Source organism: Epinephelus moara, chromosome 20 (genome assembly GCF_006386435.1).
Source record: "Epinephelus moara isolate mb chromosome 20, YSFRI_EMoa_1.0, whole genome shotgun sequence".
Taxonomy (NCBI): Eukaryota; Metazoa; Chordata; class Actinopteri; order Perciformes; family Serranidae; genus Epinephelus; species Epinephelus moara.
This window is the reverse complement of record NC_065525.1, coordinates 40,522,802-40,537,191: the sequence shown is the minus strand read 5'-3', so window position 1 is coordinate 40,537,191 and position 14,390 is coordinate 40,522,802. Positions and strand designations below refer to the sequence as shown.

The window sequence follows — 14,390 nt, the reverse complement described above, 5'->3', positions numbered from 1 at the left end:
GCCGACCGTCACAACAACAATGCAGAGCTCTGTTTGTGCTGCTCACCCTGTTGATTTGAAGTGAAGTGTAGATCTGTTACTGTAGCAACTCCACCTCGTCGTCCATCCAGACAAAGTTATCTGTGCATGCTTTCGCCATTGTGTCTTCTTTGTTTTGGTTTGTAATCACCGCGTTGTAGAGGAAGGCGCATGGCGTCATGCCGTGGTGTTGCTTTGCAAATTTACACTGCCAATCATTGGCCTGGCGTGCATACTACAGCGTTTCCAGTAGATTTTACGGCTCCGTGAGAACAGGGATCGTTTCAATAACGTCGTCATATAAACGCAGAAGTTTTTTAAAATGCAAAGGACAGACTTTTCCGTTTTTAGAGAAACCGTCGTTGTCTAAACAGGGCCTCAGAGTAACAATCTGAGCCTGTCAGTGGCAAAAACAAACACTTTTAGTGGATGCAAATTGACAGTGCAAACATGCTGCAGCCCTCGCACTAAATACTGGACCACATTCAAAAACGGTTGTTTCTTTTAGTCACTGAGACACAAAACAGGGAAAATAGGGTCCAGGTAAAGAAAAAATATTGAAGTTAACCTTTAAATCTAGAAATTCTGCAAAAGAAATTTCTCCCTTTGGATAACAAAGTTTTCTACCACTATAACTACTACTTCATCCCAAGGTCCCATTTTTTATCATGTATTTTAGCGGCAAAGCTTGTTAAAGGTTTGCCTAGAAAAAGTTTTGATGTACAAGTGTTTTGTGTGAGTATGAAGGATCTGAATACTTCCTCCATCACTGTTTGTAATAAGTGACTTTTGTTATATAATACAGTAAAAAAGTGGAATGTCAGGATCAGATAGAATAGAAATGGAAATTGTCATTGTACAAGAATACAACAACAAAATTAGGAGCGCTACTGCTGATCAGTGCAAAATAAAGACACAAAAACACCTTCAGCTGACAACACAGGTTCTAAAATAAGAAGCAAAATAAATACATTTTTATTGCACAAGTATAAATGTAATTATTGCTGTAGTATAAATGTAATATTGCAAATATACAGCAGAGCAGCATGTAAACTGAAACAAACCATTTCCTTTTATGAAAAACAAGTTGCTTAGTAATATTTTTAAATGATTTCTAATCTGAAAAACACTCATAAGATACAGACCTTAGATTAATTCTGATTCTGATTTTTTTAATCTAGCATTTATGCAAAAACTGTGTTTGCATATGAAAATGTATTTTTGCACCTGTAGTTGGTTTTGAGTTCAGATTGAGTGGATAAAACCTGCACTGATACATATTTGTTTTTCCTCAGTCTCCCAGTCGCTCCCCTCTGGCCTCAGACTGCAGCAGCCGTCGCTCCTCCATCTCCAGCACCTCCTCTCTGGGCTCCGAGGCCAAACCAGAGGGAGAGCGGGTCCGACACAGAGAGGTAACACACCGCAAAACACCTGATGCACAGAAAAGCAGAAGCAGTTTAGTGAATTACATTTAGCTGTGGCTGTTTCCATGGTGACTGATGCTGTGTGTGTGTTTGTGTGATTGACAGGTGGAGAAGCTGCTGCGTGCCGTGGCAGACGGTGATGTGGAGATGGTGAGAACAAAGTTGAAACAGTCGCATTTTCTCCATCTTAACATCCTGTGGACTCGATAATCAGTGCTGGTTCTGTGTGTGTGTGTGTTCAGGTGCGCTACCTGTTGGAGTGGATGGATGAGGAAGAGGACGAAGGAGAGTTTCGGTCTGAGGCTCTGCTCTGCCACCCACTGTGTCAGTGTCCAACCTGCGCTCCCACTCAGAAGGTAACGTCACAGAGACAAAATCTAAACCAGAGACACCCAGGAGACAGTTTATTAATCTGACACTCTGTGTGTCCTCTGTGTGTGTCCTCTGTGTGTGTCCTCTGTGTGTCCTGTGTGTGTGTCCTCTGTGTGTCCTCTGTGTGTGTCCTCTGTGTGTCCTCTGTGTGTGTCCTCTGTGTTTGTCCTCTGTGTGTGTCCTCTGTGTGTCCTCTGTGTGTGTCCTCTGTGTGTGTCCTCTGTGTGTGTCCTCTGTGTGTCCTGCAGCTGTCAGTCATGCAGGCCGGAACTCTCGGGGTTAACAGCTGTAACATTGACGGTTTCACGCCGCTCCACGTCGCCGCCCTGCACGGACACTCTGCGCTGGCCGCCCTGCTGATCCGCCACGGAGCCAGCGTCAACGCCCGCACCAACCAGAGCGCCACACCGCTTCACCTGGCCAGCCAGACCAGCCACATCCAGGTAGGGGCGAGGTGTACAAATATAAATAGTTAATGAGCAAGTTATAGTCATGAGGAGCGGTAATATTTTCTAACATACATCATCATGTGTGTGTTTCATTGTGTGTGTGGAGAAATTATTAGCAAAAAAAAAGTCATCATCACTTTCTTAGTCATTGTAAGACATGAACGTCTCACAGTATTCGTCATCATGTTGTCTCACTTTTTTAAAGGAGATTAATTATTAAAGAAGTTGTTAATAATAATTACCTCTGTTTTGTTTTTCTAAAACGTAATACAGAATGTTAATAACAATTCAGAAACAGTGCTTTCTGTGGCTGCAGGTTCCCTGATAGAGGTGACAGTGCTGTGTTAACCTCTTGTGTCATGCTAGTGATGAAAATATATTTTTTACAGTGGCTTGTTAATAAGAAGTGGGTCAACAGCAACATGATTTATCTCTACAGTCAGGAACTCTGCTTCAGGCTTTAACAAGGCTCACGGGTGCCATCCTGTGGCAAAAAGGCAGCACTGCAGAAAAAAAGATTTAAAGGGGCATTATCTCATTAGATATGCGCTAATGTGCATATATTTTAGGAAGATAAATCTGAACATCTGATAAAGTCAGGTGCAAAAATTCTTTTTTCATTTTGTTTACATATGAGATGAAAAAAAAATTACAGAGGGATTTAAGGATATCTGCTTTCATTACCTAGAAAATCAAAATATACTGTCCGTAGCCTTAAAAACTGATTTTCACCATATTTTTGGGAATAAAATGTCACTTAAATCAGGGTAGGAATGATTTATTAACAAATCCCTATGTAAATATCTTCAGAATATAGCTAGGTGTATAACTGGAGAGTTTGGTGTACATAGGTGCTACAGAGGCTGAGATGCTCGACTTGGAGTATGACAAAAAACTCATTTTGAGAAAACAGCATTGGCCGTAGTGCCAATCCAGGTGTGTTGTGGGATTTTGTGGTCACCACACATTATTTTTGCATCATTCAACTGGGTTTGTGGAAAAAGTTATGAATGAATTTTAACTGACTGTTTCAGTATGTTGTGTGCACCCATTTCCTAATAAAAAGGGTAAACGCTACTGCAAAATATTTAATTTAATTTAATTTTTTTTTAAATCACAGGGAACCCATTTGTCACCGTTCGGGTGATGAAATTATAAGTGTGTGACATATCACATTGTCTTACATGATTTTCTGTTTAATTATATAACTTATTGGTGCTTTGGTGTCATTTTAAAAAGTTTAAAATTAACTCGAGTTGTTTTGTTAGTAAATATTTCACGAGTAATGATTGGTTGTCAATTGTTATTTGATATTCGTAAATAAAAACAAACATTTATGTTGTGATAAGAGTAATAACACATGGTATAGAGGCTGTTGTGCACGGATATAAATACAAGAGTGCCTTGAGATTTTGGCCCCGGCACAAAAAGTTTGAAAACCACTGCACTAAAGCAACAAATGTGGATTAATCCGCCGCTGAAAATAGTCCCTAACAAATCACTGTTTCCTCCTGTTAGATAAAAACTACAGTAGGCAGCTGTTTTAGGTAATTACTGATGAAACTGTAGATTTGTGTTTTTAAAGATTTACGTCTTCAGTAGGAACCGACAGGCTTGGGACTGAGAGCCACTGACAGGAAGTCAAAAAGTCTTAAGAGATGGACTATCATGTTGGTTTGGGTCATGAGATTATAGGATAACACCAGCCTTAAATGAAACAAGAAAGATTTTTACAGTATATTATTTATAATTTACTCAGAGAAATGAAACTTCATGGTTGTTATGAGTCATACCGACAGTCTGACTGAAATGTTTTGACTGAAGCATAAAACAAATATGCCACTTTATTATAAAATAATCAGCATGTGAAGTGAAGTGTGTTCGTGTCCTCCGTGTGTTTTAGGTGATGAGGTTTCTGCTTGAGTGCAACGCCAAACTGAACAAGAAGGATCACTATGGCAACACACCTCTGATACAGGCCTGTCTCTGTGGAAACCTGGAGACAGTCACCACCTTGTTACAGGTAAACACTGACGCCACTTTCACACGTTCACCACCTGATTTAACATGTTGGACGTATTCAGATCCTTTAATTCAGTAAAAGCTCTGACACCACTCTCTGAAGTGCAGTCTGGGCCGGTTGTACAAAACACCTTAGGTTTTTCCTCAGAGTCCCAGTTAAGGTTTCCTTCATAATAAAACTGGTTGCACAAAACACTCTTAAGTCTTCTCCTCGAGGTTTCCTTAAAATGTGCACTTAACGATTTAAGTATTTCTCATTATCTTGGTCTTGTACTTAAAGAATTGCTTAAAGGGGAAGTTCCATTTTTTACAACCTGGACCTTATTTCTGGCATTACATACGGTTGTTTACTCACCCAGATAAGTTTGATGTCATTAGGTCAGTATAAATGACCCGGATGATGATGACAAGCAACTCTAGCGTTTCATAAAAACATATTGGTGAAATGAACGAGTTTCGCGGCAGATAATGTGTTATTTAGAGCCTCATTGTCGCTGCCCCGATCACTCCAACTATATGGATGTACGCGGCTCTCGCGGATCTAAATATCTTCCGAAGGACTCCAAATGACACCAAACTTACCTGGGTGAGTAAACAACCGTATTTAATGCCAGAAATAAGGTCCAGGTTGTAAAAAATGGAACTTCCCCTTTAAAGTTTGTTTACCGTTGGACCTTATTAGTCAAAGTAAGGACAAAAGAACTACATCTTAACTGCATCATGACTGAGTTGATAGAGATAAATGATTTAAAAAAAAAAGCTTTGCAGGAAGAGTGTTCTGTGACCAGAAGAACCAGATGGACATGGTTAATGATGAGGAAATGATTTTGAGCCATACATTTAACTGGAAGTAAATTTATGATTGTGACTGTCTGGTTTTGGATCACTCACCTTTCCAAAGCTGCACTCTTCTGGTTTCTTTACAAATAATGGTTGCTCTGAGGTTTTATGCAACGGGATCTTTCCAATCAGTGACTGGCAAGGTATTTCATTTGAGCTTAAGTGTCATACTTAAAGAGAAAACGTAGGGTGTTTTGCGCAAGCAGTCCCTACATCCTAAACCTTACTTATGTAAAACTATTATCACCAAAATGTACTGAAAGTGGAAGTATGTTTAGTGCAGTAAAATATTCCCTGTCAGTGTTTTCCTTCTATCTGATGTTTTTGGATTAATGTTCCTGCTGCATGAATGTGTGTGTGTGTGTCATTTTACTGCTGGAGATGTTTCAGGTTGTGCTCATTTTAGCTCCTTTATATACTGTTGGGTAGTTTAATCTACAGCAATGCACCATATATCTCTGTATATGCATTTTCCAGCTGATCTAAGAGGGCTTTTAAAGAGTTTATTTAGCCCTAGAAGGAGGAGAATTTTCTCAACACATATAGGAACACTTCATCCTTCAGTTTATCACAAACATTCATCGTCAACACAGCTTGGAGATACATGGTTTTCACTGGACAGGAATGGGATGATAAACTCTTAAATACCTTAATACCTTAAATTCTCCCTTAAGAAACGTACTCGTCACTTTAACGGCTTAATGAGTTGTGTATCGTGTGTCCATGCAGAGTAACGCGTTGGTGAACGTGGTGAACCTTCAGGGGAACACGGCCCTCCATGAGGCGGTGCGGGGTGGACACCAGGCGCTGGTGGAGATGCTGCTGAGGGGTGGAGCCTCTCCTGGCGTCAGGAACAAGAGGCAGAGGACACCACTTGACTGCGCCTATGAACTGGGTGGCAAGGTGGCGTTACACACACGACGGGACACTGAAGCTTATTTTACTAAACTGTTATGTCTAATTTGTAAAATGTGAACTGTCTTTAGACGAGTTTGTCGCATTTAAGAGGCCAAAAGAAGTGTGTCAGGGCGGACATGAGCTGTCAGATTATTTTATCACTTTGTTATTTTTATAATTTCCGCACTCCTGCCATGGAATCCAGGGAAATGAGCTGCAGTATCATTTTCAAGATCTTTATAGATAGATCTTTTGTGCTGCTGGGGGGAAGATTTGTGTGAAGCATCTATGTTTCCACAGACATGGATGTAAACTGTAAGAGAAACTTGATTGGTGGCGGAGGCACACAACCTCAGGGTGGTAATTCCCTATTTGTTATTCGTCTGAAATGAGTCAGAATCAAACAATTCATAATTAAGAATTGGCAGTGATGAAAATCAGAATAAAAATATGAGCAGTAAAACTAATTTTTAACATTTTCCTCTGCAGAACACGGAGATCCTGAGAGCTCTACAGAAAGCATCTGGACTTTCTCCTGATGCTGAACCAATCAAACTCCTCTCTGTGCCCAAAGGAGCTCTGGGTAATTATATCAGAATTAATTCATTCATGTTGTCCACTCTGCCTCTAAGAGATAAAAGCTTGAAACAAAACAACTAATGCCTGCTGAAATTTCATTTGTTCTTATCAGATGTTTTGTCTTCAAGAGTCACTCCATTAATTTTGTAGCAAAACTCATGTGATCAGACTCTGTCAGTAATTACTGAGGATTTAATTTCCCTCATTGTCGCTGCAGCTCATTCGTTCGTCCAGCGTCTGCGGCTGCAGGATCACGCCAACGGCAGGAAACAGAAGCTGGCTCAGTCCATCAGCAGGTAGCCTCTCAATGAGCTTCAGCTCCCACACAAACCCGTAACAACATTAAAGTCATAGTGTTAACTCTGTTCTTTGATTCAGGATCCAGCAGATGAAGAAAGGATCCTGTGCTCCTCCCTCCAGGTGTTCAACAAACCTGAACCAGGTACACATCTGCACATGCTCACCGTCTGTTTTTAGCCATGCTAACATGCTCATCATCCTCAGAGGAATAATCCAATTGACTCTAGTGATTCCTGACTTTTCCTGTACCCTCTTATCCTTCTTTCTCTTGTAGAAAAATGTGAAAGATTGAGTTGTTTTTTTCCACCTGGATCTGTACACTCTCCTATTTTAACCCAGCACACACAAACCTGCATTTATTTTAACAGGCTTATAATGACTATCGCACATTTTCGCATACTACGTTTTTATGCCTCTGAGCCGGTGATAGCCGTGGCCATAGGTTGTCCGTCAGTCCGTCCCATTCTTGTGAACAGGATTTCTCAAAAAGAATTCCCTCAAATTTGGCACAAATATTCACTTGGACTTCAGGTGGAACTAATTAGATTTTGGTGCTCAAAGGTCAAGGTCACCATGACCTTGCATCCATCTCGCTTTTGTGAAAGCAATATCTCAAAAGCAGCTTGAGGAAATGTCTTCAGATTTGGCACAAATGTCCACTTGGATTTAATGATAAACGTATTAGATTTTGGTGGTCAAAGGTCAAGGTTACTGTGACCTCGTCTGTCTCATTCTTGTGAGTGTAATATCTCAAGAACACCTTGAGGGAATTTCTTAAGATTCTGCACAAATGTTCACTTGGACTTATCAGTGTCTGACAGGATTAAATAATGAAGTGATGACATTTTATATCCAAAAGGTCAAAGGTCAACTACACTGTGACATCATAATGTTCTGCATAAAACACTTTTCTGGCCATTATCTAACATCATAAGTGCTGTATCGTAGGCAACTGGACTTGCTTTAGTCTCTTGAAGACGTTTCACCTCTCATTCAGGAGGCTTCTTCAGTTCTAACAGACTGGTGCGGAGTCACAGGCTTTAAACCCTGTGTAAGTGTGAATCCTTACAGAGTCGTTGAGGTCACATGTGACCTGAGTTTCAGAGTTGTTAAGGTCACATGTGAGTCGTTGACCCACCCTTTGACCACCAGTCCCTCATAAACTAAAGAGGCCTCTTGGATGAGAGGCGAAATGTCTTAAAGAAACTCAAGCAAGTCCAGGTGCCTGTAATGTAGCACTTATGTTTACTATGACCTGGATGTCTGAGAATCGTCACCAACATTATTCAGCCTCATATCTCAGGAACAGAAGGGGAGACATTTTGTTAGATAGTGAATTGTTGACTCTCATCTTTGGTGTCCACCTTGAAACTGTGCTGATTGTATAGATCCTCTGTGCTGCCGGGTTGAAGATGTCTATGAAGCATTCATGTTTTCACAGACATGGATGTAAACTGTAAAAGATACTTGACCGGTTTGTCGAAGCATAAAACTGCGGGACAGTAATTCTAGTTTGTGGAGCTGATTCTTGTGTGCGCACAGTGAGAGCAGAGAAGGAGAGAGAAACATGCTGTTGCCAGAGGAGCAGCTTACTGAGTTTACTCTGAGCAGCAAGTCGCTGAAAGGGTCTGAAAAGTTTTGGGGCTGTTCATAAAATATTCAGGACACCTAGGTCTAACGAAGCCATTGATTCCACATTACTGAACTCCCCTTTTTGTAACTTAACTACTCCTCTGTGGAGCTGAGAGGACGGTCCCTTTCAGCCATGCTTGTTGTTGCTGTGCATAACAGTCTGATGTCATTACGTCAACAAGTTGGAATATTGCCATTCACAATATGAATATTTTTATCATATCAGAAAATTATACCGGTGTCATTGTGAACAATAATTATTGTGAACATACACCCCTTTCCTCTACATAACAGCATGAAACTTTCCTGTTCTGCTAAGTTCAATAAAGTTGTAAAAATATGACCTTTCAACTGGCACCACCCTCAAGACAAACAATTTTTACTTGTTTTAGACTTGTTGCTGCTTTCTTTGTTTTTTGTGGCGTTTGCAGCCATCTTCATCCCAGTCTTTATGGTCTGAGTTTGATTTTTGTTCCCAGGGGAATCCAGACAGGAGGAGAATGAGGCGAGGGGAGACAGTGGAGGTCAGCAGCCCCTCTGCAAGCTTTGACGTCAGGCCTGGGCTGAGAGAGCAGCGGCCCCTGGGTCGCTGTCACACCCTGGACTCAGGAGAACACACACTGGAGCCGCCGGTGCCCACACACACTCCCAACACGACGGAATACACTCCACATGAGGGTAATCAGACAGATGACACACACACTGAGAACACAGCAGGTGTTCAGATGTCCAGGGACGACTCAAAGGCCGAAACCAGTGAAACACAGTCCGCTGATGAGGGCAGCACCGGCAGTGAGATCTCTCCATCATCTGCCTCTAATGCACCGACTCAGGCTGATGATCCGTCTGAACCCAGTCCCACACACACCTCAACCACTTCCTCTGCTTCACATGACGGCACCGAGCCGCATGACACCAACAACCTCTGCCCTCTGAACAGTGAGCCGGAGTTACCTGACGATCAGAGTCGCACTGACACGGAGGCTTTGCAGTCAGAAAGCAAGGACGCAGACTCCAGCCCAACCTGCCCCGCTGACCTCCACCCCACAGCCCCGACTGATGGAGGCGAACAGAGAGACGCTAACCAAACACCAGAGGGGAGCGCAGAGTCGGATCATTGAGGCTGCGCTTGAAACCGAGATGTTGGTGAGGAATCGTTCAGATAGATTATAGAGGAGCACAAAACAGACTTTTGGTTCCCTCGATGTAACACCAAAAATGAAAACAGGAAGCACACAGTTTCAGATCAGATGTGACAATGACTCTGTGACAAAGCTGATTTAAACTGTCGACGGAGAAAGTGCGCAGTTAAGTCACAGTTCTGGGGCCGACTTTGACTCCTACCAGTTGAAAACAGTTCTTTCAACAGTTTTAATTCTACAGAAACAATGCAGTAATAGAAAGTTGTAAGTGGTCAAAAGGGTCGGTTCACCCAACTTACAGAACAATGTATTTTCTCCCTTATCTCTAGTGGTATCTGACCATGCAGATGGGTTTGGTTTGGGGGTTAGGGTTGAACGTGAGTTGGGACGCTGCCCAGCTTTGGTGCAGTGGAGATATATCAGCCGTGGAATTTAATTTAATACCTTCATGTAAATTTCAGTTAACCAACTTACCAAAAGGAGAGAGAGAAGGAAATATAAAATGTGCAAATATGGGGAGCAAAGGAGAGGAAGGTGTGCATATGGACAGAAGGAGAGGTGAAATAAACAACTTTTATTTTGTGATTATTGGATGACTCAGCAGTGATGTTTGTGCAACACTGCAGACTGGAGTCTCTGTGACTTAAAAGGTTTAAGGTTTAAAGGTAAAGGTTCGAAGTGGGGTTGTATGAGGTGCTAATCCATAGTCAGGAAATTACCTACGGTAGATGGTGGTCAGCACGACCACAGTCTGGAGAAACAGGCAAATTCCTGCTGTGGCCAAGGGCAGCCGCAAAACATATTCTAGCCACTTAAAAATCAGTTTAAGTGTACGCCATATTTAGAATATTTTACCACTTTACCTTCTTGTGACTCCTTTGACAAAAACAGTAAAGCTTTGTTCATAGTAGTGTGAGACAGTATGGCGCAGGCCTCCCGAGCACGTATAGAGGCATTAATGCTCACACATTGTTTGCTGCAATAGGTGGCGTACAAAGGAAGTACTCTGTGGACAAGCAAGACGTCAACAAGTCTTCACAGAAAACGTTACCGGAGAAGCAGGCTGCCTGGCAACAGCAGTGAACACCAATGTACTGCCAAACATTGCATTTGTGTACTGCCATTATAACTGTTGCCTGCCTCCAAGTGGAAATTATTAGTCACAAAAATTCTGAGGTGCACATTCAAGCGCTGTGTCAGCTTTCGGAGCTTTCGCATGCAGACCCTGCGACAGTTTTATCTCTCCATACACTGGAGTTGCTAGTCTACCACTGCCTCGATCTGTTATTTTGTTTGCGTCGTTGTGTGATTTTGGTGAATCCGAACTAACTCTTTAAAACACCAAAGTAAAAACCAACCATAGAACCCACACAGCTGTGTCTGCAGGGGCAGGTCAGTGAGAAAATGTGTGTGTAATTTGGGTGTACTGACCCTTTAAAGTCACAATGAAATGTTAAAATGTAGGTTTCTGTGGTGCGTGACTCTCTTAAAGGTAACGTCGTCTCATAGCGTCCACAAATCCCTAAATTCCCTCCTGGTCACTGTTGATGTGTTGAAATGTGATATAGCTCTGAGTTAACTGTCAAAATAAAATCTCAAGAGAGAGAGAGAGCTTGGGAGAAATTTAGGGAGTTGTTCTAAGGTCCACTGAAATCTTTTTGGGGCTTACGACAGCATCTTATTTTCAGGTGACTGCAAAACTTTTTCTTTTTCTTCTGTTAGATTGTATATTTTGGAAACTTTTACTTCCTGCGGAGCAGCGCATCTTTAATCGTTAAACTAACTGTTGATCAGTTGATGTACAGAAAAAACCATTTTGCACATTTCTGCCTCTGTTAATAAATCAAACCTTTCTTTTCCTGTACTAACTGATTGATTCACAGGCATGTTTGTTAACTAGTAGAACAGAGTATCAATGAAACACATCAAATGACAAATTGCACCCAAATTACCCAAAACAACTAGAAACATAAAAAAAAATAACAAATTAGGGATTAAAGTGAACATTTAGGTTGAAAGGTCATTTCCTGCTTTGTGTCTCGTCTGAAATCTACTAAAATATCATTTCACTGTGACTTTAAACGATCAGACGTTGTTGGTGATGTTAACAGACTTTCTCCCAGTTGAATTTCTCCAGTCTGAAGAGGTCATCTGTCTATGGAAGCCTATTTCTGCCAAAAAAGATACCGTATTCCATTATAATGACAAATGACTTGTCAAAAAAAGTGACATAGTATCACAAAATAATGGCAAAGTAACTCAAATACCTTAGAAACTTACTCAAATCAATAACTGTAATGACATAGTATCTCAAAACAATGAGAAACTTTCTCAAAAATAATGACTTGGTAGCACAAATTCATGAGAAACTTCAAATTGATGACTTAGTATCTCGGAAAAATGAGAAACATTTTCAAAATAATGAGAACGTTTCTTAAAGTCATGACTAACTTATCTCAGAAAAATGACTTAATATTTAAATCTAATGACTTAGTATTTAGAAACCTTCTCAAATTTATTACAGCCCCCTCATCATTTATGCTCAAGAAAAGCAAAAAATAAATAAATAAATAAATAAAAAAAAATTAAGGAAATAATACATAATTAAATTAGTTTGGGAATAAAAATGTGGAAAATAATAATTGAATAAATTATTAAATGAAAAATGAATACATACATTTGAAATAAATAAAAAATAAATGCAGATTAAATAAATAATTTCTAAAAAAAATTATAAAAATAAATGACAAAGTAAATAAATAGGGGTATAAATACAAAGGTATTTGGAGGCTGGTCAGCGGTGATGTGAAAGGAACGACTTATGTTGAAATAATATTTTAGTATCTGAAAATAAAGTTTCTCATTGTTTCCATATATTAAGTCATTATTTTAAGATACTATTTTAAGGACATTTCTCATCATGATTTACAGGATCTTTTCATCACAAGTTTAAATCATGTATTTTTCTTACTGGCCGAAATGGGCTTCTGTATCGGCCTCAGCAGCTGCTGTGTCTCCTCCTCCTTCTCCTCCTCTTCCTCGTTTCACCTGAGTTTGAAGCACTTTCTTCTTCTAGCCTTCACAAAAAGAAAAAGGGATGCAAACTGACTGTTATTATTAGTTTGTATGATGATATATGTGTCTTCAGTTTTGTTTTAAGCCTCTGGACTGTAGCTCTGATCCGACCGCCAGACTTCACCTGAGGAACGTGTTGTTTTACTTGAATAACTAGACGCTGTTAAAAATAGATTTACAGTTTGGTTGGTTTGCTTGTTTTCCCCGTTTAACATCACTTACATTTTTATCAGGATCATTTTATTTTAACCCTTGTTGATGGCAGTGTGTTGTGTGTTCAGAGAGTTTCTGCTCCTCCTGAATGATAGACTGTGTTTTCTCCACAGACGTAGAGCAGCTTAAAGGATCACACAGCTGGGTTTTATGTTTTTATTCTGTTGACTGCAAATCTTATGTTTTACATCACTGGCAACAATGTCAAAATCATACCAGCATGTTTTATATTTATTTTTTATTTTATAGACTTGAAACTTGCTGCAGATAGATGAGTTTATTATTGTTTGTGAGAGTTATATTACCACTGCATTTTGATGGAGTTCAAGAGCCATTTACACATACTGTATACATTTGTTTATTTAAATTAACCAGGAACGTGCTTTACTGAGATCCAAATTCTCTTTTACAGTAGTGTCCACTCCGGCAGCACACAGAACACATAGGTTACAAAATATGATAAAACATAGACCTAGGATTGTTTTAATTAATGTATTAAAAGATAAAAAATAACTGGCAGATTAATTGAAAATGAAAATGTTTTTTTAGTTGCCCGCTCTCCTTAATGTCCTTAATATATTGCATATAAGTTAATTAATATCATCATTTCACATGATTTTGCACTTGCCATTTTATTAAATGATATTGAACAATATCAGCAAAGATTCTGCATTTGTATAATTTAACGGGCTATTTTTGATTTTTAATTTTAATCTCATCCAAGTTTCAAGTCTCTGCAAGAAAGTACGGAGGATGGAAGCTGCAAAAATCAAAAATAAATAACTGAATTACTTGATAAATAAATGATCTAATCTTAATCAGAGTGGAAGCAAGGTATGTAGAGTTGATCTGTGCACTCTGATGTCAACCAAGAGACAGAAAGTTGACCCCATGACAGCGCCCTCATTTGCATAATTAAAAAGAAATGCATAAAGAAATCTATGAAGAACGTAACATAAATAAATTAGTTAGGGGATATATATTGGGGAAACATTTAAAGGGAAATAATAATTAAAATTTTTAATTTAAAAATGAATGCACACATTTAAAATGAATAAAAAATGAATGCAAATTAATGAGAAACCTCAAATTAGTGACTTAGTATCTCAAGACGATGAGAATATTCCTCAAATTCAAAACTTAAAACATGAGAGTTTCTTAAAATAAAACAGTTAGAAACTTTCTCAAAAATAATGACTTAGTATCAGACATTAATGAGAAACTTCAAATTAATGACTTGGTATCTTGAAATAATGTAAAAATTTCTTAAAATGGTGACTTACTTGTGTCAAAATAATGACTTAGTATTTTAAAGTAATGATGAACTTTCTCAAATTAATAACAGCCCCCTCATCATTTATGCTCAAGAAAAGCATAAAAACATTCATGAGGAAAATAATACAAAAATAAATTAGTTAGGGGATATA

At 39.4% G+C, this 14,390-nt stretch overlaps 1 protein-coding gene across 2 annotated transcripts in view; it reads left to right on the top strand.

Annotated features, from left to right (window-relative positions):
* Positions 1-11,543, top strand: part of ankrd27 (ankyrin repeat domain 27 (VPS9 domain)) — a 55,373-nt gene extending 43,830 nt beyond the window's left edge. For both annotated transcript variants that reach the window (XM_050072537.1, XM_050072536.1), the window contains exons 19-28: positions 1,314-1,430; positions 1,548-1,592; positions 1,685-1,798; positions 2,063-2,257; positions 4,167-4,286; positions 5,855-6,028; positions 6,512-6,605; positions 6,819-6,897; positions 6,980-7,043; positions 9,013-11,543. In XM_050072537.1, the coding sequence (XP_049928494.1) occupies positions 1,314-1,430; positions 1,548-1,592; positions 1,685-1,798; positions 2,063-2,257; positions 4,167-4,286; positions 5,855-6,028; positions 6,512-6,605; positions 6,819-6,897; positions 6,980-7,043; positions 9,013-9,654 (1,644 nt within the window). In that variant the 3' untranslated portion in view covers positions 9,655-11,543. The remainder of the gene's footprint in view (positions 1-1,313; positions 1,431-1,547; positions 1,593-1,684; positions 1,799-2,062; positions 2,258-4,166; positions 4,287-5,854; positions 6,029-6,511; positions 6,606-6,818; positions 6,898-6,979; positions 7,044-9,012) is intronic.
* Positions 11,544-14,390: the final 2,847 nt, after the last annotated feature.